The sequence below is a fragment of the Thalassophryne amazonica genome, chromosome 7 (genome assembly GCF_902500255.1).
Source record: "Thalassophryne amazonica chromosome 7, fThaAma1.1, whole genome shotgun sequence".
NCBI lineage: Eukaryota > Metazoa > Chordata > Actinopteri > Batrachoidiformes > Batrachoididae > Thalassophryne > Thalassophryne amazonica.
Genome location: NC_047109.1, coordinates 105,964,071 through 105,991,775, shown reverse-complemented (window position 1 = coordinate 105,991,775; position 27,705 = coordinate 105,964,071). Strand labels below are relative to the sequence as shown.

Sequence of the window (27,705 nt, the reverse complement as noted above, 5' to 3'; positions counted from 1 at the left end):
GGGGACTTGCCCTGTTTTGGAACATTTGAACACTCATAACTAACCAGTGCTGACACCAACATACACTTATTATACATCAAAATGTTAAGCGAAGTCTCCTCTACAAACGTATCCACTTCAATCACATATCAACTAACCACAGCTGAAACGCCAAGCAAATAAAGACATAAATCGGAATTCACTTTTTGGGGAAAAAAAAACTCATTTAATCCTACAAAATATTATTTACTTTCAATTTTTTTGCATCCACAACATCCCCTAGGACCTGTCTTTTAGCTGATCCAAATGTTTGCATTTTTGACCTTGTACAAGCTGAGAAATAAATCATAATGTATAGGTATGTGATTTTGGTGAAATAGGCTCTAGGGGTTAAGGGGTTAACTACTGTGCCTGCAGTCTTCCATTTCCTCAATATGTTCGTCACAGTGGAAACTGACAGCTGAAATCTCTGAGATAGGTTTTTGTATCCTTCCCCTAAACCATGACATTGAACAATTTTTGTTTTCAGGTCAGTTGTTTAGAGGCACCCATGTTAGCATTCATTAGAAGAGATGCAATGAGGAGAAATAAATTTATGCACCTGCCCAATTTTGTTTAGTTTAATTTTTGTTCTGTAAATACGAGATATTTCATTCCACTTCTCAATATCAGTGTGTTCGTCTGCTATATTATATACACTCAACAAAAATATAAACGCAACACTTTTGGTTTTGCTCCCATTTTGTATGAGATGAACTCAAAGATCTAAAACTTTTTCCACATACACAATATCACCATTTCCCTCAAATACTGTTCACAAACAAGTCTAAATCTGTGATAGTGAGCACTTCTCCTTTGCTGAGATAATCCATCCCACCTCACAGATGTGCCATATCAAGATGCTGATTAGACACCATGATTAGTGCACAGGTGTGCCTTAGACTGCCCACAATAAAAGGCCACTCTGAAAGGTGCAGTTTTGTTTTATTGGGGGGGGGGGGGGGATACCAGTCAGTATCTGGTGTGACCACCATTTGCCTCATGCAGTGCAACACATCTCCTTCGCATAGAGTTGATCAGGTTGTCAGTTGTGGCCTGTGGAATGTTCGTCCACTCCTCTTCAATGGCTGTGCGAAGTTGCTAGATATTGGTAGGAACTGGTACACGCTGTCGTATACGCCAGTCCAGAGCATCCCAAACATGCTCAATGGGTGACATGTCCGGTGAGTATGCCGGCCATGCAAGAACTGGGACATTTTCAGCTTCCAAGAATTGTGTACAGATCTCTGCAACATGGGGCTGTGCATTATCCTGCTGCAACATGAGGTGATGTTCTTGGATGTATGGCACAACAATGGGCCTCAGGATCTCGTCACGATATCTCTGTGCATTCAAAATGCCATCAATAAAATGCACCTGTGTTCTTCGTCCATAACAGACGCCTGCCCATACCATAACCCCACCGCCACCATGGGCCACTTGATCCACAACATTGACATCAGAAAACCGCTCACCCACACGACGCCACACACGCTGTCTGCCATCTGCCCTTGACAGTGTGAACCGGGATTCATCCGTGAAGAGAACACCTCTCCAACGTGCCAAACGCCAGCGAATGTGAGCATTTGCCCACTTAAGTCGGTTACAACGACGAACTGGAGTCATGTCGAGACCCCAATGAGGACGACGAGCATGCAGATGAGCTTCCCTGAGACGGTTTCTGACAGTTTGTGCAGAAATTCTTTGGTTATGCAAACCGATTGTTTCAGTAGCTGTCCGAGTGGCTGGTCTCAGACGATCTTGGAGGTGAACATGCTGGATGTGGAGGTCCTGGGCTGGTGTGGTTACACGTGGTCTGTGGTTGTGAGGCTGGTTGGATGTACTGCCAAATTCTCTGAAACGCCTTTGGAGACGGCTTATGGGAGAGAAATGAACATTCAATACACGAGCAACAGCTCTGGTTGACATTCCTGCTGTCAGCATGCCAATTGCACGCTCCCTCAAATCTTGCGACATCTGTGGCATTGTGCTGTGTGATAAAACTGCACCTTTCAGAGTGGCCTTTTATTGTGGACAGTCTAAGGCACACCTGTGCACTAATCATGGTGTCTAATCAGCATCTTGATATGGCACACCTGTGAGGTGGGATGGATTATCTCAGCAAAGGAGAAGTGCTCACTATCACAGATTTAGACTGGTTTGTGAACAATATTTGAGGGAAATGGTGATATTGTGTATGTGGAAAAAGTTTTAGATCTTTTGTTCATCTCATACAAAATGGGAGCAAAACCAAAAGTGTTGCGTTTATATTTTTGTTGAGTGTATTTAACTGAAATTTCTGATCCAGACAACCAATGATTTATAAAAGGAAATCATGAAAATTATCAGGGGTGCCCAAACTTTTGCATACAACTGTTGATACAGATTTCCATTTGTGAATTTATCATTTCTAAAGTTTACCACCAGGCAGTCAGAGTGGAAGAGATCAATGGATTTTTAATTTGTATGTAGTTTTGGGCTTTTTAAGTGATACAGGAGCAAAGCAAACCCCATCGTAAAGAATCTCTCTGTGTGCTATCCTTACTTAGTTCAGCCTGCAAGCCAATGGAGTTTACTGGGGTGTTGCCATTGCTGTGCACAAGCTACTTGGACCCACAGGTAAGTTTGGGAAGCAGTGAAGATGAATGTTCATCCAAATGACAAGGCTAACTTTAAAAACAGAAATACTCCCTCTATTACTAAACTCTTACACCGTATACAATCCAACTAAAAAGCACAAAAAATTGCACAGGGTACAACATTGAAATAAACCAAAATTGTGCAAATATATGATGAAAATACATATATTTCCAGGTTCTATCTTTAAAAAAAAAAAAAAACTCCCACCAGATTGAAAACTGAAGTGGCTAATAATTTTTGCGGTCATCTTGTAAATGCCACCAGGCTGTTTAACATTTGATTAGATGAAACAGTACACTGATGGTTCGCCTGACTTGATTCAAACAATAATCCTCACAGGCCAAAAGAACAAGAACTTTCACCTGACTCTTGATTTTCACGTCTCAGGTAGACTGGATTCACCTTGAAGGCTCCGATAATGTCAGCTCTTTTCTTCACCCTGTTTACATGGGGAAAAAGGTCATGAATTAAAAAAATCATGTACCTGATGGCTTAAATAGTTTTTCTATCTATATTTTATATTTGTCATTTCTAAATTCAAATTCAAATTTATTTATATAGCACATTTAAAACACAGCTGCAGCTGACCAAAGTGCTTCCCAATAATAGCAATACAAAAGTGTAAAATATTAAAGGAACTGTCTCACAGACTCTGAGGACCTGACAGTCAGCGGAAGATGGTTCCAGAGTCGTGGTGCTGCGACAGAAAAGGCTCTATCACCTCTGGATTTAAGCCTGGCTTTAGGAACAGCCAGGAGAAGCTGGTCAGCTGACCTCAGAGCCCTACGTGGAGTGTATGGCTGCAAGAGCTCACTCAGATACATCGGGCCTATACAGTGCAGTGCTATTCTCTGTGAAGCCCGTGAAATTTTCACCAAAAGCCAGATAAATTTTTCGAATGGTTTCCAGCTGCCAGTCTCTAACAGTTTCTGAAAAAATTCTGATGGAAAAAAAGCCCAAATCATTCCGCCATTTCCTGACAATGAAAATCCGCCGAGGGGGCTGGACCACTCCTCACTCAAAGCCTGCTCACAGGCGAATGAAGCAACCGACAGGCGTGGAAAAACACATGCATGCGCACGAGGGTTCAAGCTTGTCTGACGCAATCACACGTGATTCAAATCCATATGGTTTTTGAAAAAAATAATAAGGTCGGATACTTTTCTAATAGACCTCGTATATAATAGCTACAGGTTACAGTCACTCACAATGACTAACAGTCCCCTGTGTTTGCTATTCAAACACAGTACATGTTGTCCAGCTGGGACATCCAGAACGACAGATCTTTCAGCCGCTGTGGTGCACAAATAGTTGTAGCAATAGGTGTACTAGGCAGCTGTAATTTTACACGTTTTGCACACAACTCCTGCTTCATACGCAGTCCTTTCAGCTAGGCAAGTGACTCCAAGATCCCCTATGGAGAGCTACTTCTGTTATGTAAACAAGGAAGTCTCAGAACACACAGACAGCAAATATGCAAACACAAGAATGTGGCTAGCCAGGTCAGCTAGCCAGGGTCATTTGACTCTCCATGGGCTTTATGCAAACACAAACATTGGGCCTAATTTACTAAGATCCAAAAGAACGAGCGGTAAACTGACTGGGCTGTTCAAATTTTTGCACGTTGGGTTGGTGGTCACTGCAACAATAATTGCACACATGACAGTGGGCATTGATGTCATGTAGACAGCAGTATGTAAATGAGTATTTTGTATGTATTATGTATGAATAATTGTAGACTTTGTGGTAAGCTGGGTCTGGTACATCCAAAGGTCAGCAGTTCTGACTTGCAGTGAACAATGTTTCAGGCAGGTCATGCACCTCAGTGAGTGAAAAAAGTAAGTCCCTTCGGCTGCTCCCTTGTTTGCACTCGGGGTCGCCACAGCAAATCCAAGGTGGATCTGCATGTTGAATTGGCACAGGTTTTACGCCGGATGCCCTTCCTGACGCAACTCCACATTACATGGAGAAATGTGGCGGGGGTGGGATTTGAACCCGGAGCCTTCTGAACTGAAACCAAGCACATTAACCACTTGGCCACCACCCCTGCACCTCAGTGAGTGAAAACCTGGCAATATACCATTCTTTGAATTCAACAGATAATCAATGCATTTAAAGAGCTAAAGACTTGCGCTTGTGCTTTGCATTCCAATAGTGTAGTGATAGGCCAGCTGAGGGACTGTGCACACTCACTGTGCTGCACTTCACTTTATACTTCTGTCAGAATAAATAAAACATGCCTTGTGATAATGGTGAAACTTTGCTGCACTACATATTTGCTGACAGTCTTAAAAATGCTAAACACATGGCTCGTGACATCTTGTGCACGCGTATTTCCTTTTAATTGCAATTTGGGATCAGCAGGATGAACAGTGCACACAATGCGCTCCACAATGCGTATTATACTGAAAGTAGTGGAGGAGACGATTTTAGGTGATAATCCATAAATGATGATGATAAGGTACTGCGACCAGCCAATAAAATTGGTCACGGACTGGCACCTCCCTACTTAGCTGGTCCAGTTAAACCCTACGTACCGGCCCGGACTTTGTGTTTGCAGGATGCAGGTGTAGAAGAATTTTTAGGTCCATATTTGAACTGTGATGAACTATCAAGTGTCCTGATCCGAACTGTATGTCCTCTGGTTGAACTAGCAGGTGTTCAACCCAAAAAAAGGGCTCTATTAGTCATTCAGTCTGTCAGGGGCTTTCCAAGGCCTCTTAGGTGCTTTCCCGCAGGCCACGTGCAGGGGCCTCAGGCCAGCTGCACGTGTGACTGAGGCCACGTGCGGGGGGGGCCTCAGGCCAGCTGCACCTGTGGCTGAAGGTCTTTTAAAAAAATCAGTTGTAAATCCTTCATGTTTTAATGGGAGCGTTTGTCACATTGAAATAATGGCCTAACACCTGCTTAGGGTTCACTAGAGGACGCTTCCAATAGAAAACCATGTCTTAGGAATGAAATAAATAAAAAAGTTGAAGGAGGAGCGATGCCCGCGGGTCTCCAATAAATAGACGAGCGCGGTTGTCATATTCAGTCTCTCTAGAGGACTCAGTTTGTCTAAGCTCTGTGTCGAAGGCTTAAATAAACTTAAAAACTCTGTGCATTTTATCTTGCTTAAGGCTGAATTATTCTAAAGTGTTGTGTCCTTTTTCTAGCATATCACTTGCAATTAGTTTGTGTTATCTAAAAGAAGACATCCCGAGAAGACTAAAGACGAGCCGCGACAGAACTTGGCGAGCCAGCCAGGAGGGTCCAGGGGCATTCCGGCAGCATGGGGCGGTCCAGCTCATCCCTCCAGACCGTAAATAACAGTGATCACGACTAAAAGGTAAGCAGAAACCTTTTATAACTTCTGCACGATCTGGAGGAGTGAGTCGGGATTTCCGCCCAAGTTGACAGGTGATATTTTTTTAATTGCCTCTTACCCAAAAGAACCTGGACTAAGAAAATTGATAAGAAACTAAAAAAAGATAAGATTGAAAATTATTAGGCCTTGTAGATAAAATGCTCAGAAGGTGTGTGTGTTCCCGGAAAAAAAGAATGTCTGTGTGAGTGAAAGGTCAGGAATGTTCATGAACTCTGGTGTGGAAAAGAATGCGTGGAGAATTAACCTGGATGCTTGGGGAATAATTGGTGTTGAAATTCGTTACTAACGTGCCGGCTGATAGCATGCGCTGTAGGGGTTAATTTAGGGGAGTATACTGACAAATAGATACAAGGTAATACAAGGTTATTTAAAGAGTTTAACAGAGACTGAAGTGAAATAAGTGAGAAAAAGAGTTTAACAGAGAATACGTGCAGAGGAAGCACAAGATGAGCACCTGAGGGGGCGCAGTAGAAATACCGTACGTGATGAAGAGATTTAAAGAGAACAGTGCAAAGTAGCACAGCTGACAGTAAGTAAAAGAGCTCAATAAAGGATGTCATTTTTTAAGAAAAGAGAAAAACTATAAAAAAAATAAAATAAATAGAGAGTTAGTGCAGAATACATGAGAATTAATGAAGCAGAAAATAGTGCAGTAAGGCACCAAATACACGCTTGTGGGGCGTGGGAGAAGAATAAGTAATTAAGTACACAGTAATATGAGTTTTTTATAAGAAAAGAAAAAGAGAATATTTTCAGTGCAAAGGCACATTAAGCTCACGAGGAGCTCAGTAAGTGGAAAAAAAAAAAGGTAGAAGAAAGTGCAGAAAGGCACAGGATACGCACGCGAGGCGCAGTAAGGCGTAGAAATAAATGAAATATTGTATGCTCAGAAAGGAGCTTGTGAAAATAATATATTAAGCACAGGATACGCACACGAGGCGCGGTAAGGCGTAGAAGTAAATGAAATATTGTATGCTCAGAAAGGAGCTGGTGAAAAATAATATATTAAGCACAGGATACGCACGCGAGGCGCGGTAAGGCATAGAAGTAAATGAAATATTGTACGCTCAAAGAGGGCTTGTAAAAAAAAATAATATATGAAGTTGCTGACAGCGCCGGAGAAGCTGTCTAACGTGAAGAAGAGATACATGCTTAAACAGAACACATTGGTGTTAAGTGAATAAAAAGGTTGTTTAAAGCCGCGGAGTGAAAAGTGGCAGAAGTCTAGATAGAGATATATAGAAAGTTGTTTTTAATAATTTTTGTGTATAAAGCTTTTGAAGATTGGTGTGTGGGAGAGTGGAGAGTAATCTGTGTAAAGCTGTGAGGGCTTGCAGGCTGGCTGACATACAAGATTAATGTGAAAGAGTACGAGGGGGAGGTATTTAGACCCAACAGGAGGACTTGGGAGGTGCATGACAGGCAGAGAGGAAAGTGTGAAACAGAGACAGTGAAGAAAAAGACAGGATAAGAGACTAGACTGCTATGTAAATACAGAGAAGGTAGATATTATTTCAAAGAAAGAAAACTAATAAACAAACATAGCAGAAAAAGACGAGAAGCAGAAAGTTAAAAAATTAGAAGGAAAATAGAAAGTCGGGAGCAAAGACACTAGGAAGTGTTAGGGTTGTAAGAGGATTAAATAAATAAAGTTGGTTATAAATCAAAAGAGTTAAAGCTTAGATTATAGTGAAAAAGCTGACAGACTGATCAATGCTTGGGACAGTCATTGATGGGAGACTTAAGTGATGATGAAATAATACTCCCAGAACATTACTTGACTGACGGAGACATCGAAACCCAGGGAATCAGGACACATTTTTGGCTGGAAAGGACCTATTTTGACAGGGTAGGAGCAGAACATTGGCAGGACGAACAAGAGATCAATCAGAAATTATGGCAGATTACTAAGGTAATCAATCTGAAGCAAAAGAAAGAACAATTCCCTCTAATTAATTGGGAGCTGCTGATAAGACGTCTGTGGCATCAGGGTTTAACCCCGTGGTTGGAGCTGCTTTGTGCTGATCCTAATAAAGAAATTAGCATACCATTAAATCATTTAATAACACTGCCAACCGATCCAGGTGAAGAACTGTTTCCTAGGTTGACTCTGACTGTGGTCCCAAGGAAGGTTCGGTGGGAAACAGGTAAATTTTCGTATTTAGTTAAAGAAAAAGAAGACGGGCATAACAGTTGGAAATTTAATCCTTTTAAGGGTTTAAAATACAAAACAGGTGTTACAGCCAGCAAGTTATTGGTCTGGATCAGGACAGCCCCTGAGGGACTACCAGAACACCATAGAAACACCTCACATAGCGTTTGTCAGGGTTACATGGGTAACTCTCAAGGTCAAGGTCGGGAAAGTACCCCGCTAGACTTAGTACTAAGAAAATATCCAGGAAAACGCACTAAGGCCAACCAATGTATGAGAAAGTGGCACAAAAGGTCACATGGGGGCAGGCAATGGCCTTTGGAGGGATCATTTGATCCGGTGATGTGTGAAGCAGGTGCGGTAGAAATACAGAAAAAAGAAATTAAAGATCAGCAGAAGAACGTAAATAACAACAAAAAACGCACTGAAGAAAAAGAAGTTTTGGCCTTGTTCAAGCAGGAAGCACAGAGGCTACAGCAGAAAAGAGAAAAAATGACAGAGGAAAGATCCAAAGAGACTAAAGCCAGTGCACCGAGCTGGGAAGCAGAGCCACCCCCATATAAACGTCATGATATGGGAAAGACAGCTGGACAATTTGTATTAGGAACTCGTGAAGAGGACCAAGGCATGGATGTGGAGGGCAAATTCACACTGACACTAAAAGCTCGAGAGCCACAAGGAGACAGGTCCTCAGTCTGTCAAATGGATCATACAAGGTCTCCAAGTCCGAAAGTAAGTGGTCGCTCACCACGACCAGCAGGGGGGGCCACAAATAACAGTGACACGGAGGCAGACGAGGATAAAGAGAGAGACCTGAAGGCTCCGCCTGCACATCGAGGTCCACTGAAAACCGTCCCCTCCCACCATAAGTCAGCCGACTGGACCTTCACAGGCTATAGAGGCTCCGAAGAGTGGCACAAGAGCTTCTGTGACACACTGGATCTGGCCAGAAGAGATAATGAAGAACTAGCTGAGCAACTTCGGCTAGCGAAGGAAAGAAAACAAAGACATAGGGACGCCGAGGAAAGAAGAATATTACAACAATCGACACCCAATCAAGGGAATCACATTATACAGCCACCCACCCGAAAAATTTCTGGTGAGATCGTCATTGAGAGTGGAAAAGAGGCCCGACTCAGGCAAAGACAACAATGTGTAGCCAAAGACATAGCGGCTTTAGAACAGAATATAACCGACTGGATGGACTGCCTGGAACCAGTCAGTCGCACTCGATCTGGAAGACAGTATGGAGCCCGCACAGAAGAAGAGGAGGACGACGACCTCATATGCCCACTGGTGGTTAGAAACGGACATCATGTGTATACCCCATGGAGCTGGACAGACGTGGTGGGGCTGGCCAACAGGCTGCCAGACATCACCCAAGGAACGGGGAGATGGATAACTGCCTTAGAAGAAGGCACTGCAGGGGTAACCTTGTCTTTAGGTGACATAAAAGCCTTGCTAATGCATGTCATGGGAAAACATGACACTGAAGAATTAGCAGGAAAGGTTGGACTAACACAAATGATGGGCACTAATCAACATGATGAAGTCCCCTTTAATCGCTATAGAAACTCCATGTGGGAAGGACTGAGAAGAAAGTACCCTGAGGTCTTGGATCCCTCTAAATTGGATGATGAGGAGTGGACACCTGAAGAGTGCCCAAAGAAGTTCCTGCACCGATTCCAGAAAAGATGGGCGGAGGAAACAGGAAATGCATGGAACCATTCACCAGCAACTGAAATCCTGTTTAAAATAACTGTAAAAAAGGCTCTACCAGATGAGGTTCAGAAAGCCCTAGATGGAGTCGTGGGACTATCGAAAATGAATTGGGCTTTATACTCTGAGCATATTTGTCACCATCTTGAAATCTACAAGAAAGAAAAACAAAAAGAAGAAGATGCAGCAAAATCCCTGACGAAAAAATTGGTGCAGATGCAGTTGGGAGAGCTAACCAAAGTCAAGAAAGAAAAAACAAAGACCCAGGCACCAATGATGACCCCTGTTCCTTCTGAGCCGGCGAGCCTAGGCCCTACGGCAAACACTGCTGCCACCATACAGGCACCTGTGGTAACAGCCACACAGAGCCCCCAGGGAGCAGCAGGGAGCACTGCTGCAGGAGAAGTCTCGGCACCAGTGGAGCATCACTATCACTACCATAGCACTGGCACACCCGGAAATGGACCCACCTACAGTCATGGGTGGAGAGGAGAGTCACGGAACTTTCCAGGTCAAAGAGGAGGGTGGCGAAGAGGATCTCGCCAACCTTCATTTGGAAGCAGATTCCAAAACTCAGCTCCCAGGAACAGTCAAGCGGGACCGCCTATGGGACCAACACCCCCAATAGGGGATCAACCCTCTAATGAGTGTTGGAGCTGTGGACAACCTGGACATCGAATGAGAAATTGTCCGACCCGACCTTGGGTTGGACCCTCTGCCTATTGGCAATAGGGAGGCCTAGAGAAGACAGAGGGGGAAACGGTGGCATTGGCTATTTCGATGATACCTAAGGAAGAGCCAACCGTCACTGTTAATATACAAAACAGAGATTTCCCTTTCATGGTGGATACAGGGGCAACATACTCTTGCATAGGGAAAATGGGCGCTCATCTCCCCCTCTCTGGGTCTGTAATTAAGACCATCGGCTTCTCTGGGAAGACTCAAATAATACCTTTTACACGCCCACTTCCTGTAACGATTGCAGGAAAAACAATTGAAGCACCCCTGTTATACTCACAAAATACACCTGTGAATTTGCTGGGAAGAGACATTTTATGTAAGCTACAAACCCAGATAGTGTGTACCCATCAAGGACTGCAAATACACTTTCCTGACGAAGCACTCGCCAACATTATGGTGCTTATGGACATGGAAAACAAGGTCCGACCTGTGCAACCCATGGTATACTGGCTGAAGTTACAACCAGAAAATTCAAATCTTCAACTGGAATGGGAAAAATGGAAGCCCTGGGCAGAACAACACTATGAAGCAGTATGTACACCTAGTTTACCTTTACATGTCACCCTGATGTTCGATGCCAAACAAGAACAAACTGACTATGCATGCTGCTGGGATGCATTGATGAATCAACGGCTGTTTCATATAACCACCACAGAAATTTATTTAGGCCCCCAAGGGGCCGCAGCTTCTGTCAAGCTAACTTCAGCTGAACAACAATGGTATCAAATGCCGAATGCCACGCCTCATGTGACCCTTTTAGTCTCAGAAAAGTACGAATCCCATGACCTAGGTCCAATGGTAAAGACAGCCTCAGAAGTTGAAGAATGGCAAAACATGGAAAGTCCACAAGTACATCTGTCAAAAGACCAGCAGTTTGTACGAATTAATTTAAAAGTAAATGATGAGGCTATAGCTCAAAAAGTGGAGCTCAATCCTAGACCAGAGGGACAGATGGTGTTATCGGCCCAACAAGAGAAATTGTTAGAGCAAATACCACCAGTGGTGTGGTCCAAAAGCAAAACGGATGTAGGACTAGTAAAAACAGCCTTACCAGTAAAAATAAAAGTAAAACCGGGAGCAAAACTGCCTCACCAAAGGCAGTATCCATTAAAACCTCAGGCTATTGAAGGCATAAAACCAGTAATTAAGGGACTAATGGCAGCTGGAGTTTTAATAAAAACTGCAAGCCCATGCAATACTCCTATCTACCCTATCCCTAAAAACAATACCAAAGAGTATCGGCTGGTACATGATCTGCGTCCTATCAATGCAATAATAGAAATGGATGCACCTATAGTACCTGATCCACATACTATACTATCAAGCATCCCTGCTGGAGCAAAATGGTACACAGTAATAGATCTGTGTTCAGCCTATTTCAGTGTGCCTGTGCACCCAGACTCACAACATTTGTTTGCATTCACATTTCTGGGACAACAGCTAACGTATACACGGCTACCTCAGGGACTGAACCTGTCCCCAGCCATCTTTAACAAAGTCCTGGCTGAAGATTTACAACACCTTGACATACCCAGTACATTGGTGCAATATATGGATGATCTCCTTATTGCATCAGAGACTCAAGAACAGTGTGAAAAAGATTCATTAATTGTATTGCATGCATTGGCAGATGGAGGTCATAAAGTAAGTAAGGACAAATTGCAGTTCTGCAAACAACAAGTAGAATACTTGGGAAGACAGTTGTGTGGGACCACGCGATGTATAGCCCCAAGCCAAGTGGAGGCTATAATCAAGGCTCCCAAACCCCAAACAGTGGGACAGATGCTTTCATTCCTTGGGATGGCAGGGTACAGTCGGCCGTGGATTTGTGATTATGCTATAAAAACTGCACCTTTGCGTGCCATGATTAGAGCAGTGGGGCAAACAAGCAATGCAGCTCTCCTCGTCTGGACAGATGAGGCAACGGGAGCTTTTGAGGCCCTAAAAACAGACATGCAATCTGCTCCCGCGTTAGGTAACCCAGATTATGGGAAACCTTTCCATTTGTATGTTACTGAAAAAGCTGGTTATGCTTGTGCTGTACTAATGCAGGAAACAAATGAAGGAAAACAACCATTGGCCTATTATAGGACAAAGCTTGACAACATTGAAACAGGATTGCCACCATGCTATCAGGGTCTAGCAGCAGCTGCCTTTGCATTTCAAAAAGCATCATCCATAATCATGGGACATGCAGTAACGTTGTACACGTCGCATCAGTTACATGCCCTGCTAACCAGTCAACGTTTTGTCTTAACACAAGCTAGACGCACTGGATATGAAGTTGTGTTGTCCGCTCCAGAAATAACAATACAACGTTGTCACACGGTGAATCCTGCCACCAAATTGACCACACCGTTAGATGGTACTCCACATAACTGTGTGGCAGAGACAGAGAAATTTTTGAGAGCCAGAGAACATTTGTATAATCACGCCATAGATGCAGATCTAACCCTGTTCGTGGATGGCTCATGCTTTCGGGATGCCGCGGGATTGCATGCGGGTATGGGGATTGTTAAACTAAACACGGATGGCAAGACCTTTGAATTACTGGAGTCCCAAGGAATTGATCAGCCTTGTTCAGCCCAACTGGCAGAAATCAAAGCCTTAACTATGGCTTGCCAGATAGCTAAAGATCAACGTGTTAATATCTACACAGACTCAGCCTACGCTTATGGCGTATGTCATGTACATGCAAACATTTGGAAACAAAGGGGATTCCTGAGAGCAGATGGCACCCCTGTCACTCATGGAGAAGCAATTTCCCAACTGTTACAAGCTCTCCAATTACCGTCTGAGGTAGCCATCATTAAATGTGCAGGTCATCAAAAGAATAATAACATCATAGCTCAAGGTAACAACCTAGCAGATGACGCAGCTCGCAAAGGAGCACAAGGGGAAAATATGTTTCCCCTGCTAACCATCCAAGATTGTGCCCCACTGGTTTCACTTGATGCACTGATAGTGGCTCAAAGTAGGGCCAGTGGAGAAGAAAAACGAATGTGGGTTAAACGAGGCGCTATTGAGACACGCAGTCAGGGGCCAGCGGACAAGCTGTGGCGCAGTAGTCATGGACATTTTGTGTTACCCACCAATTTATTACGACATGCAATCATTTGGGCCCACGGACCCGATCATTGTTCGCGAGTCCAAATTATGAACAAACTAAAAGCTGTCTGGTGGTCACCATATATGGCAGCTACAGTGGACCGTTTGTTGAATGAGTGTGAGGTATGTGCACAGTACAATGTCCGGAAATCATTCACAGCCCCTTTAGCCCACATTCCGGTCCCTGATGGGCCATTCAGACATCTTATGATGGATTTCATAGACATGGGAGCTGAAAATCGAGTTAAACGAATGAGATATGTTTTGGTAGTGATATGCAGATTCAGCCGATGGATTGAGGCAGTAGCCTCTGCAAATCAAGACCATAAAACGGTAGCCAAATTTCTGTGCCGAGATGTCTTTCCAAGATTTGGCATTCCAGATACTATCTCATCTGACAACGGTAGGGCTTTTGTAGCCAAGGTTACACAAGAAACATTCAAACAATTGGGTATCAAACAGAAGTTTGGGTGTGTTTATCACCCTCAATCAAATGGGGCGGTGGAACGGGCTAATGGCATTTTAAAGAACAAACTAGCAAAAATCATAGCAGACAGCAATGGCAAACTAACCTGGCTGGATGCGTTGCCGCTTGCTTTATTGTCAATGCGCTCAGAAACTAACCGACTAACCCATTTTACACCATTTGAAGCTCTTACAGGTCGGCCGATGCCTATTCCATACCTGAGAGGACCCTACGAAGGACCATCGCTGGAGCAGCTACAAGACGAATGGCATAATTATCTGAGACAGTTAACCCAAATACACAAAACTATCTTTTTGCAGGTCAAAGGTGCTACAGAAGACAGAGAAGCAGAGATTCCACTCGAAAATCAGAGCATCCAGCCTGGTGATCTGGTTTACGTCAAAGTGTTCAAAAAGAAGTGGGACAGGCCCCGCCGAGAAGGTCCTTTCAAAGTTATTCTTGCCTCACGTAGAGCAGTCAAAGTAGACGGTAAGGACACTTGGTTTCATTTAAACCACTGCTGTAGGGTTGGTGGCCCAGCGCCCCTGCGGCCTCGGCAAGCTCGTCTTGGCAGAGCCGCCGGGCCAAGGGGGGAAGCAAGAGAAGCCAGAGACCCTACAGCAGCACCGAGGGACGGCCACGCCTCCCTGCAGCCAGAAGAAGCACCGAGGGAAGGCCACGCCTCCCTGCAGCCAGGCGAACACCGGCCAAGGCGCTCACAGAGACTGATTGAACAAAGACGACGCACAGCTTCAGAGAGTAGTGGATCCCTGCCAGATAGAGCAGCGACAGACTCAGATGCAGACTCAGAAACAACTGGAGATGGAGGCCAACAGACAGACAGAAATACAGACCGACAGATAGACAGGCCACAGGAGACATCAGACTCGGACAGCAACTTAGTAGATTTACCGACAGAAGAACCACAGGAAGTACAACCCAGACAAAGCACAGATACACCACACATCCCTAGTGACAGCTCATCTAGTGACGGCTCACTTAGTAGCACATCTAGTAGCACATCTCAACAGTCATCAGAGCAATGATTAAGGAATTATTCAAGGGATTGACAATACTACTGGTGGTCAGTATGGGAGAAAATAGACATCCAAAACATACAACGGACTGTGCCGTGGCCATGGCCGCAATAGCCGCTAAACAAGGCATTCTAAACACAGGAAAAACATATAATTTGGTATACATTAAATCAAAAGCCTACAAGAACATAGGAATACAGGGAAAGCTGGGGGATTACATATTAGGCGAAGCCATTAGCATCAAATGTGAAGAGGAGGGAACACTCAACATAGAGGTAATTTGTGATAAAGGAGGATGCAGGGAAACCAAGCAAGACGTAACTGTTACAGTACATGAAGCCACAAAATGGGTAAAAATCAAACCAAGGAAAAAGAGGACAATTAGAAGCCTAGAAACAAGCAGTCACTTAGGGAGATGGGATCCCAGTACAGACCTAGCCCGCACACAAGGGTTGAAGACCAATTTATTTTACCAATGGTTGAAATTTTCGGCTAGGCAGATCAGTGAAAAGCCTTGCATAGCCTGTCACCGGAAGGGTGTGATACCTCAGGCTAAACCCCTACCTGATATCAACAACTGTTATAGGAGTCCCCAACATAACTCAGACCAAGCAGAATGCTATACACAATGTGTTATGAAAATGGCAGTAGGTGATGAAAAATATGCTGCCGACAGTAAACTTTGTCCAGTGCCCCTAAGTACAGAAGGAACCGTTCCACCTATGATTAAAATAGAGAAAGGGATGATACACCCATTCTGTATAGCTAAAGGCTTAGTAGCACAATACATAAGCGATTGGCAGGTAGGGACGACCCAGTCAAAACACCACATACAGTGTATGCAAAAGCAGCAAGAATACAAACCAGCCAAAACAGCATGGAACATTACCGTCTGTCACACCCTGCCAGCAGCAGGCATACAGTGTGAACAAATAGTACCAGCCACAGGGGGGTCTGTAATTGGACTGAATCTCACCCATGGGTATCTACTCCAAATTTAGCTAAGGGAACGGTACCCTTAGCTGACATCTTTTGGATATGCGGACAAAAAAGGAAACTCCTGTCATCGCTGTCCCCGAATTGGAAAGGCCTTTGTGCGGTCTTGCTGGTAATATGTTGTGGTATTCCCTTGATAAAATTTCTGGTCAATAAATTGATTTCATCCACAGTAGGACAGCTCCCACTGTTAGCCATCCGAGCCCTAGAAGAAAGCACAAACGAAACAGACAGAGAACCAGAATATATGGAAATGGATGAAATACCAATTATCCTCCCCGACAGCCCCCAGCTCCCTAATATCGTGGCGTACACCCCAGATAGGGAGGACTGGGATGGACCGTGCTTGGTGATATTCTAGACGAGGAAGAAGACATGCACGCACATTTACATTCACACACATGCACCCACAAAAATGAGGGATAGGATAGACAATATCTGAAAGAATGACATGGAGCTGTAATAATGAACGTATATGTATTTTACTAGGACACAGGAGTATGGCTGAGAGACCAGACTCCCCTGATCAGGGACCTATGCCTGATCTGCCTCTAAGTCTGATTGGACTCTCAGAACTGTTTGGAGAAGAGGATATACAGGAGGGATGGTCGAGACATGATTGGTCGCCACAGCCGCCTTCCATCCAGCAGCTAAACCAGTTGGCAACAGAAGGATCTTCATCGTTCCAGCACCTGGCGATGACGGCTTCACAGAATCTGCCTGCAGCAAGAGTCGGCCCGAGGACTCCACCATCACCTGAAGGACCCTTTGGACTCAGGAACACACCCCTTCCGCAGATGCCATGGAGACAGTCACATGTGCCAGTGGCAACGATACCCTCCAGGGGAGGCAGCCAAGGTCGGCCATATGCAGCAACTGCCCGAGTGCATCCTAGACCCAATTCACTGCTAGGACCTGTCCCCAGCTTTCCACCCCCAAGGCAGGAGAGATATTCCGATCAGCCCAGTACCTCTGGAGGAGGATCAGCAGGGGTGGACCTTAGTCGAACTCACCCACCAGGACAGAGGGGAGCTTTGTACAGGCTACTAAATGCCCAGAGTGTCCCAACCACTTGCCTGTGCGACATCAACAATACTCCCCCCACACACAAAATGCCTTCCCCCTTGTACTTCCTGTCCCCTGGACTGCACAACCTTAATCTGGTCATGGTCACCCCACTGGACATGGCAATCTTGGTTCGAGAGCTTCGTCTTCCACAAGAGTCTGTTCCAAAAACCTTGGAGCAGCTCCTGCCCCTCACAAATCACATTCCCCATGAGCTATTTGAGGAAATCATGCCACAACTAAGTCAGACAGCTGCATACCTGTTCAGGATACACCGTGACAATGCCAACATCTCTTGTGCTCAGGAGGGCCTCCATACTCAACTGTGTGGTCTTCAGTCTAGTATGGACATGCTAGCCAGCATGATGGAGCATATGGAAAGGGAGCAGCTAGGACTGGCCACCACCACCCTGAATGTGGGCAAGAATTCTCTGGGGGCCCTGTACAACCTGGCCAAGCAGCACAAGGAGCTGGAAAGATCCATCAGAGAACTGCACGACTGTCTGAAAGCCAGAATTCCTGATCCTTCCCCCACTACCCCTGAAAGGCCAACCTCCCCATGTTCCCCAACTTCTCCCAAAACTTCAGATGCTGAGTAAATGCTGAGGAGCGCGGACTGACGTAATGGCACTGAACACGGACTATGATCTTGGTTCTTGAGTTTGAATTGCGGACTGGTTTCAGAAATCTGAGTGTAAATAAAAACAAAGAAGGATATATGTTAGTAACGAAGGTTGGGTAAATGTCTGTCCTTACCATCATCTGCGTAACACAGATAAAGCTAAATGCATACACATAGATATCACATTGCAAAGTTATAAAAAGGGGACCCTTACACGGCGTGTTTGTAGATTTAGTAGTAAAGATGCACCATAGGGACCCCTTTTTCTTAAATTATAGCATGCCTCAAGAGACATGCATCGCCTAAATTTGGCGTCTGGCCAAAAAGGGCATTAGAAAACAAGCTGAAAAAGAAGAAAAACAAAGTGGAGAATGTTGAGAAATGGCCTATAATGAAAACCATTATATGATTGACTAAGGCAAATGACTTAAGGACGGACATGAAGGGAACCCATTTATTGTGTTTATCATTTAACTAGACATAGCTGCGCTAACCTTAGAATAGTTTCTTGATTGGTTGACTAAATAGTGGTAACGTAGGGGTTATTTGATGCATTTAAGTAATAAAGGTGTGACGCTTTAACAAAATAATATGTAGAACCAAGTATAATGGGTTGGAGCCTCTGGTTGAGTGAGTCAATAGATGCCAGAAGATGATTGGTTGCACTGATGTCAATGTAAAGCCTTTACTTTGCCATGATTAAGAAGTTGCTGTAACTTGTTTTATGTGGCCATTTTAAGTGCCTTGAATTACACCAAAACTCAATGTTTGAATGTCACCTTGCGTTGATATAATCCAGCTAATTGCTCACCTTGTGCCTTAGTATGTAGGTTCACCTGCACTGCAATATATTTACCGTGTGAAGTATCACTGCTATTCATATCCGCACCAGAGTTATCAGTAAGTCGAGTGATGTGTTTTTCTTTTTTATTATTGCAATGCACAAATGAAGATGTCTTGTCAGTAAACAACCCAAGAGTATAGTTGAAGTAATGGGACTCTTTCGAGTCCCAGAGGAGGGACTGTAGAAGAATTTTTAGGTCCATATTTGAACTGTGATGAACTATCAAGTGTCCTGATCCGAACTGTATGTCCTCTGGTTGAACTAGCAGGTGTTCAACCCAAAAAAAGGGCTCTATTAGTCATTCAGTCTGTCAGGGGCTTTCCAAGGCCTCTTAGGTGCTTTCCCGCAGGCCACGTGCAGGGGCCTCAGGCCAGCTGCACGTGTGACTGAGGCCACGTGCGGGGGGGGGCCTCAGGCCAGCTGCACCTGTGGCTGAAGGTCTTTTAAAAAAATCAGTTGTAAATCCTTCATGTTTTAATGGGAGCGTTTGTCACAGTGAAATAATGGCCTAACACCTGCTTAGGGTTCACTAGAGGACGCTTCCAATAGAAAACCATGTCTTAGGAATGAAATAAATAAAAAAGTTGAAGGAGGAGCGATGCCCGCGGGTCTCCAATAAATAGACGAGCGCGGTTGTCATATTCAGTGTCTCTAGAGGACTCAGTTTGTCTAAGCTCTGTGTCGAAGGCTTAAATAAACTTAAAAACTCTGTGCATTTTATCTTGCTTAAGGCTGAATTATTCTAAAGTGTTGTGTCCTTTTTCTAGCATATCACTTGCAATTAGTTTGTGTTATCTAAAAGAAGACATCCCGAGAAGACTAAAGACGAGCCGCGACACAGGACTATTTTGTGTCCCTCAAGTGAATAAGAAGTCTGCAGGTCACAGAGCTTTCTCTTATCATGCCCCTGTACTGTGGAATGATCTCCCTGCATCAATAAAACAGTCAGATTCTGTGGAGACTTTCAAGTCCAGACATAAGACGTGCTTGTTTTGCCTTTTGCATGGCTAGCATACTGGATATTGTGTTACTATGCTTTTTACTTTTTTACTCTTAAATTGTGCTTTTTAATCTTTTAATTTATTTTGATTGTGATTTGGCGCTATATAAGATGAATAAATTGAACGGAAATTGATACTCCACAGTAATCCTATGGTCATATTAGCGACAAATGACAGCAACCAGCAGCTGGCTGTGTCACTGGAATGGCGTTCCCGGGCATACACACTGACATCTCCATAAGATGTCTTGTAAATGCCTTCAGAGGTGTTTCCTGGTTACAAAAACAATGCGTTTATTTCTCACTAACTTTTGCAAAATATATGGGAAACAGATTAATACATAAATACAGCTGGTTTTGGAGCTTATTCTGCCATCTTAGATTGTTTTGTTCAAGTGAACAACCACTTGATGTCATGCTGTGTAGTCACGGCATTTGCATAGCATATACTTCTGGTTTATATTGGCAGCGGTAGAGTGACCCATTGTCTCTTGTCACTGCAAAATGCCCACTCTGATTGAAAATGAATGGCAAGTCATCACATTGCCTCTGTCACTTACTGTCGCTTATTGCTCATGTGACCATAGGGGAAGCTATTTGGATTCTTTATTACCACTTTATGAAACAAAATATGAGTCTGCTTTCACTGGAGCCTTCAACATGCTTGTGGAGAGGAAGATTTTTAAATGCAGACATTTTATTTAGAGGCACAACAAGCATTCAATCACATAACGTAATAGTTTTGTTTCCATTTTGAAGTAAAAATTGTGTTCAGATGTAGCCAGAACTTGTCACGAGGTCCTTGTTGTTCTGTGGTGTGTTGCATTTTCATAATCTAAAAACAGGTGGTTTTCTCCCAATTTGCAGTTGCAAATTGGAATCAAAGCCGAATGTAAACACACTTAAATAAAAACAAAAGATGTGACTAGTTCAAAATATGTCTCAAGTACAAGTAGGAAGTGCTCATTAATGGTGGCCAGCACCCACATTTGTAACCCTGCAATTAACATATATAAAATCGATTTTTGATACTTTTGAATTAGAGCCAAATTGTCCACCATCCACATCACAATGCATCTAAGAATCAACAACCCCACCCCCACCCCACCCCATCCATCCCTCTGTAGTAAGTTGGTTCCAGCAGGAGAACTGCTACTGCAGATTGTAATCCATATTACTTGTGTAGATCCAGAAAGATGTGAATGAAACCAAAAATAAACTAGAACATACTTATCGCATTTAAGCAAAGACACATAAACATGGTTTACCCTGATTTCCCCCTTTGTTTAAAGAACAATACAAATGATTTAAATTAAGTCCATGACATATTCAGTGACTTAGAAATGTTCATGTGTCTTGATGTGTCTCAAGAAAAACTCACTGTAAAAGTGATTATTTATATTAACAGTAATCAAGATATTTAGTTTTTTCAGTTACTTATGGGCTCTGAAAATGTAGGGACTGTCTTTTAAAACGTCTGTAATTCCTAAATGGTTGATGCGATATTTTTATTAAACCTCTTAAATTAATGCTGATGGTCTCCAGGACAAACAGATCATGATTGTTTCAGTTCACCTCCATGGTAGGGGTGCACAGAGACAAAAGACCAGAAGTTGTGTCACTATCCAAATACTTACATTCTGTATATATTTATGACTGTATATAGAGCAACATATTTGATTTACTGTGAGTATTCTTCATTTAAGTTGGCACATTTAAATTTCAAGCAGGATAGAGACAGTTTGTGTGTCCCAGGTGATGGAAAGTAAGTTGGTGTATCTCATCCCTTCACCAAATGCCTACCTTTGTAATTGCTTACACTCCAGCGCTGTTTTTGTGCACACTGTTTGAATTTGTTTGCTGCTGACAGCAGCTGCAGGTGGAAGGCGGGGACCTGTTTTTACTGTCAAAATGAGCGAGGTGTTGATGTACACTGGTTTTGCTAGAAAGATTCATTGTAGCTTTGTGAGCTCATGACTCACTGCAGAGTTAAACTGGGTTCTTTCTGACAAACACAGATGGTGTTCCGTGCTAAAAATAGCCTGCATAATTGTACATTTTTACAGGTTATCCTGTCCTATCCTATTCATGTACTATATGTAGCCACAAAAAATGACCCCCCCCCCCCCCCCCAAAAAAAAAAACAACAACAAAAAAAACAATTTCATATGAGCAAGGATCAGGGACATACCTACAATCTGAGCGGATGTGGGAGAACCCAGTAGCGCCACGTGTCCTCATATTCTCTAAGAAATCAAACACTATATTTACTTAATATAGTTTTGTCAACCGGACCTAGAAATCTTGGTTGTTTAAACTGGAAAAGCAAATTGTTACAATTAATCTATATATTAAAACCCAAGTGGCCTCTGTGTACAGTAGTGTTCAGAATAATAGTAGTGCTATGTGACTAAAAAGATTAATCCAAGTTTTGAGTATATTTTTATTGTTACATGGGAAACAAGGTACCAGTAGATTCAGTAGATTCTCCCAAATCCAACAAGACCAAGCATTCATGATATGCACACTCTTAAGGCTATGAAATTGGGCTATTGGTAATGGTTGTATTATTGGTAATATGTGTATGTGTGCGTGCATGCGTGGGTGTGTGTGTATGGCTTCGATGACGGAGGAACTGGGGAGAGCTGACATATGCCGGTTGGTATGCTTATCTATTTTGGGTCAAGGATAAACGCCGCGACAACAGAAAGTTGGACTCATATTTTTTGGACAAATTAGGGATATTGGGTAACAACAGTTAACAATGGCTAATTGATAATTAAATTAACAACTGATAATTATTAACTATTAAGAATTGACAATTCAATTCTGTACTCACACTCCATTACAGCAGGGGGTGGTAAATCATCTATATATTAAAAACCAAGTGGCCTCTGTGTATGTGTATGCATACATGCGTGCGTGCAGTGTACCTGCAAACAAGGAGAAACTGAGGAGAGCTGACATTTCCTCGTTGGTATGTTTATGTATTTTGGGTCAAAGATGAACACTGCCAAAACGGAGCGTGATAGGACTAATATTTTTTGAAAAATTACAGATATTACGTAATAACAGTGAACAATGGATGTTGATCATTACATTCTGGACTCACACGCCATTCCAAATCATTATAGAAATTTTGCATAATTAATAATTACCCCCTAATTACTACCCTTAAAAAATATCAGTTAACTATTTTCTAAACACGACCCAATCTAGAGCCTGTGGATCCCCACGGGCAATGTGCTATTTGTGTATTACTCATGGCTCCACACTGTGGGATCTATGAACTCAGCTGACTTGCTCAAAAAGCAGCTGAAGACAAATCTTTTTAAACTTGGGCTCAGCTTGTACTCTGTTAAGGCCCCTTCGCACATAACATGACGTTGGCCGAAAGAAGCAGAAACCGGAAGAAAATCCGATACCGTGACAGTATTGTAATGCTGTTGTTCATTCAACTGCTCCCGGTTTTTGTTCAGGGTCGCCACAGCGGATACAGCCAGATCCACATTGGCAATGCCCTTCCTGACACAACTCCAGTTTTACCTGGAGAAACACACACAGCCGCTGGTGTTCCAAAGAGGTCTCCCATCCAAGTACTAATCAGATCCTGCTCTGCTTAGCTTCTGAGATCTGACAGGATCAGGCTGACACAGAGCAGACCGGCTGCTTCCGCGACAGTAATACTGAGGCCAAAATATTGTTTTTCATTTAAGTGGGTTTCTTCTAAATGTGTGTTATGCAACAAACCAACCATACAACCTACCACATTGCGGAGCAGTCAAAGTTGATTAAAAGCCATTTGTGTGGGTTGAAGTTGAATGAGTCTGCAAACTTCAAAAGAAAAAAAAAGAAAATCAGCAATGAAGTCATCAGTACTGTTACGAGCACACGTGCTGTTAAAGAATTTACATAAAATTAAGAGATGTGCACAAAGCAAATAGTAAAATATGACAAAACCACCATGTACAACAGTACACTTAGGTGCTTTATGGCAACCTTTTCACCAGCAGGACAATCTTGAATAAAGGAGGCACAATATACTTGAAATGCAAATGAGGATCATCCAGTCACCAGCGAGCATGGTGCACAAAAAATAACATTTTGACTCGATTTATTTCAAGCCAGACAGAATTTCCCAAATCTGTTCTAATCTTTTTCTTATCATTTTTATGTAATATCATTTTCTTTACCTCCACAAATGCAATAACACAACACAGGGAGACAATAAGAGACAGACTCCTGGCTGACAGCTGTCATGTGGACCGATTCAAAGCAGCTGTTTGCCTGCTCGCTGGCCTCTGATAACCTAGCAATAGAGCCTCAAACCTGGCAGAGCTGGCAACTCTCACGCATCTGGCGTGACACTCTCACACTTTCAGTATCAATCTCATGCTCTCACGCACAAGCAAGAAATTTCACACCAAAATAGAAACTGCTCCTGTTATTTTTCTGTTGATGACTAGATTACAGTAGACCAGACCACAGCGCATGTTTCTTCATGAAAGGAGTTCAGTTTAAGGAGCACACCCGAAACAGCTGTTAACATCTGCTCACAACATTCTCACTGCAGTATTCTCTGATTGTTGATTCACATGAAGAGTTCAGAGAGTGTTCGAGCATAGGGTCGGAGTTTGGTTCTTGGATAACAAAGTAAGCAGATAAATAGCCTCTAACAAAGCAAATAAATCTATTGTCTAATAAAATTGGGTCCCTTCTCACTATAGACGTAGCCTAACCAGACTAATTGTGTGTTGAGCCAGTAGGCTACAGACTTCAACTTGCAAATGTTGTCTGACATGCTTGGTAATTTAAAGGACATGTCCCACATTATTTAATGTGCTGGTTAGCAAGTATTCATGATTGTAAGTCTATCTGGAGCCTATCTCACTATCCGTATGTCAAAGTATATGTTTAAGTTTGGCTTAATTCCAAAGTGACATTTGAACAGAAGAGGGACACACACACACACACTTACACATACAGTTGTCTCTTGGTAAATAGCTGTTGTTGTTGTTATTATTAGTATTATGAATGAATGAATTTTTTATTTCTTTTTTGTTGTTGTTGTTGTTACACTCGTGTCTAAATCACATGACCTCCAAAACTTATATATAAACCCAGAGAATATATTCACGAGAGTTTTTGGCACTAGAGTTTAATGCTGTTATCTGTGGATCCTGAACAGAGTGTCTGAAATGCATTTGTCCTGTCGTGAACGTCTGAGATTACTTTATGCTACCCATAATGCAATGCTGCCTGGCACAGCATGTGCTCACAAAACCTTAAAAATTAGCACATTACTTTAAAACGAAAACATATATCTGATATTTTCACTTTATAAACTTCAGACATGACAATAATTTTAAATAACTTGTCTAAAATGAGTGGTTAAAATTTGAAGCATAAGTTAAACATGTATGCCTCTGGATGACTTGGTGACATTGCGGTTATATTAGTATGGTGTTAAAGGAAATGACTTTTTTTTTGGTCACCAGTTCTCCTTTGCTTACAGACGATAGAGTGGTTTCTGATTGTAGAGGGTAGAACAACATGCCTATTAGGAAACTTTTAACAGGTAGGTCTCAACAGCTTTAACAGTTTTAAAAATGTTTTTCACTGTTCAGCTTAGTTTGGTATGTTATCGGTCTAAAAGTTATCGGACGGTAATTCATCGGAAGATAATTAGTCCGATGATGGTTTTTAAAATTATCTAAAAAGATAATCCGATAATGAAAACATTATCTTTGATAATTCTGTTATCGGATTATCGGAAGTGTGCCCACCACTGCACATTATATATATATATATATATATATATATATATATATATATATATATATATATATATATATATAGCACTTCTCCTTTGCTGAGATAATCCATCCCACCTCACAGGTGTGCCATACCAAGATGCTGATTAGACACCATGATTAGTGCACAGGTGTGCCTTAGACTGCCCACAATAAAAGGCCACTCTGAAAGGTGCAGTTTTATCACACAGCACAATGCCACAGATGTCGCAAGATTTGAGGGAGCGTGCAATTGGCATGCTGACAGCAGGAATGTCAACCAGAGCTGTTGCTCATGTATTGAATGTTCATGTCTCTACCATAAGCCGTCTCCAAAGTCGTTTCAGAGAATTTGGCAGTACATCCAACCAGCCTCACAACCGCAGACCACGTGTAACCACACCAGCCCAGGACCTCCACATCCAGCATGTTCACCTCCAAGATCGTCTGAGACCAGCCACTCGGACAGCTGCTGGAACAATCGGTTTGCATAACCAAAGAAATTTTGCACAAACTGTCAGAAACCGTCTCGGGGAAGCTCATCTGCATGCTCGTCGTCCTCATCGGGGTCTCGACCTGACTCCAGTTCGTCGTCGTAACCGACTTGAGTGGGCAAATGCTCACATTCGCTGGTGTTTGGCACGTTGGAGAGGTGTTCTCTTCACGGATGATGCGAAGGAGATGTGTTGCACTGCATGAGGCAAATGGTGGTCACACCAGATACTGACTGGTATCCCCCCCCCCAATAAAACAAAACTGCACCTTTCAGAGTGGCCTTTTATTGTGGGCAGTCTAAGGCACACCTGTGCACTAATCATGGTGTCTAATCAGCATCTTGATATGGCACACCTGTGAGGTGGGATGGATTATCTCAGCAAAGGAGAAGTGCTCACTATCACAGATTTAGACTGGTTTGTGAACAATATTTGAGGGAAATGGTGATATTGTGTATGTGGAAAAAGTTTTAGATCTTTGAGTTCATCTCATACAAAATTGGAGCAAAACCAAAAGTGTTGCATTTATATTTTTGTTGAGTATATATATATATATATAATCTTCCAAAACAATAAGTGCACAATATATCACCGGTATCTGTGGCTCTACATCACTTCAACCGGCCTACGTGACACACCACACTGTCACGTACTGTTTTGAACTCTCATCAAGTTCCACTTGTTGGTATGCTCGTGACAAATCCAGTTTTGTGAATCTGTCACCTCCTGCCAATTTTGTGGACACGTCTTGTGGTAATGGGGTACTGATCTGCCTCCAACCAAGGGTTTATGGACACTTTGTAGTGACCACATATCCTGACAGAGTCACCCACCTTTGGTACATTTACAGTGGGTGCAGCACACTCACAATAACAGCTGTAATAACACCTTCTCTTTCCATTTTGGTTAACTGTGCTTCCACTGCATCTTTTAGTGCCTAAGGCACAGGACAAGGTTTACAAAATTTTGGAATGGCCACCTGTGCCTTTTATCTTTTTGCAGGCTAGGTTGGAACACATCTGGATATCTCCCACAAAGCTCTTCTACACTCTTTGATGCCATTCGGTTTACAAAAAAACAATCCAATTTTAACCTTTCAATCCAGTCTCTTCCCATTAAGGCTGGACCATTTCCTTTTACCACAAACAAGGTTGGTGTATGACTGTTTCCCTTACATTTTACCAACACTTGGACTCACCCTTTTACCTCCAATGCTTGTTTGTTGTAAGTTCTCATCTCGCAGCAGGAATGTACTGTACAAGTTTAACCTTTTTAAACCTATGTTTGTACAGTGGCTCAGATATAACAGATACAGCTGTGCCGGTATCAACTTCCATTTTCATACACTTACCATTAACCTGTACATAGATGTAGTAAGCTTTAGCCTCTAATTCAAACAGTTTCAGATGAATGAAGCTGAAAATCTCTTGCCTCCTCTCATGAAGCTGTCACGGTGTTGATCTCGGTATGCAGCATCTCAAGTGCTTTATCCCGATCGCAATCATCACTCTGTTCTGCTGTCATCAGGTGATTGGTTCACTTGGGATGTCTGGGGCCTTTTAGTTTACAGTCTTGAGCAATCCGCCTCTTCTGGTCGTGTGCGACCCGCCTCTTCTGGTCATGAGTGATACACCCTGGTGATGT

At 42.9% G+C, this 27,705-nt stretch overlaps 1 protein-coding gene across 1 annotated transcript in view; it reads right to left on the bottom strand.

Moving 5' to 3' along the window:
- Positions 1 to 27,705, bottom strand: part of LOC117514713 (aromatic-L-amino-acid decarboxylase-like) — a 74,068-nt gene that overhangs the window by 15,078 nt on the left and 31,285 nt on the right. Inside the window, exons 6-7 of the mRNA XM_034175276.1 lie at positions 23,542 to 23,609; positions 3,021 to 3,097 (exon numbers count right to left, since the gene is read on the bottom strand). Coding sequence (XP_034031167.1) covers positions 3,021 to 3,097; positions 23,542 to 23,609 — 145 coding nt within the window. The remainder of the gene's footprint in view (positions 1 to 3,020; positions 3,098 to 23,541; positions 23,610 to 27,705) is intronic.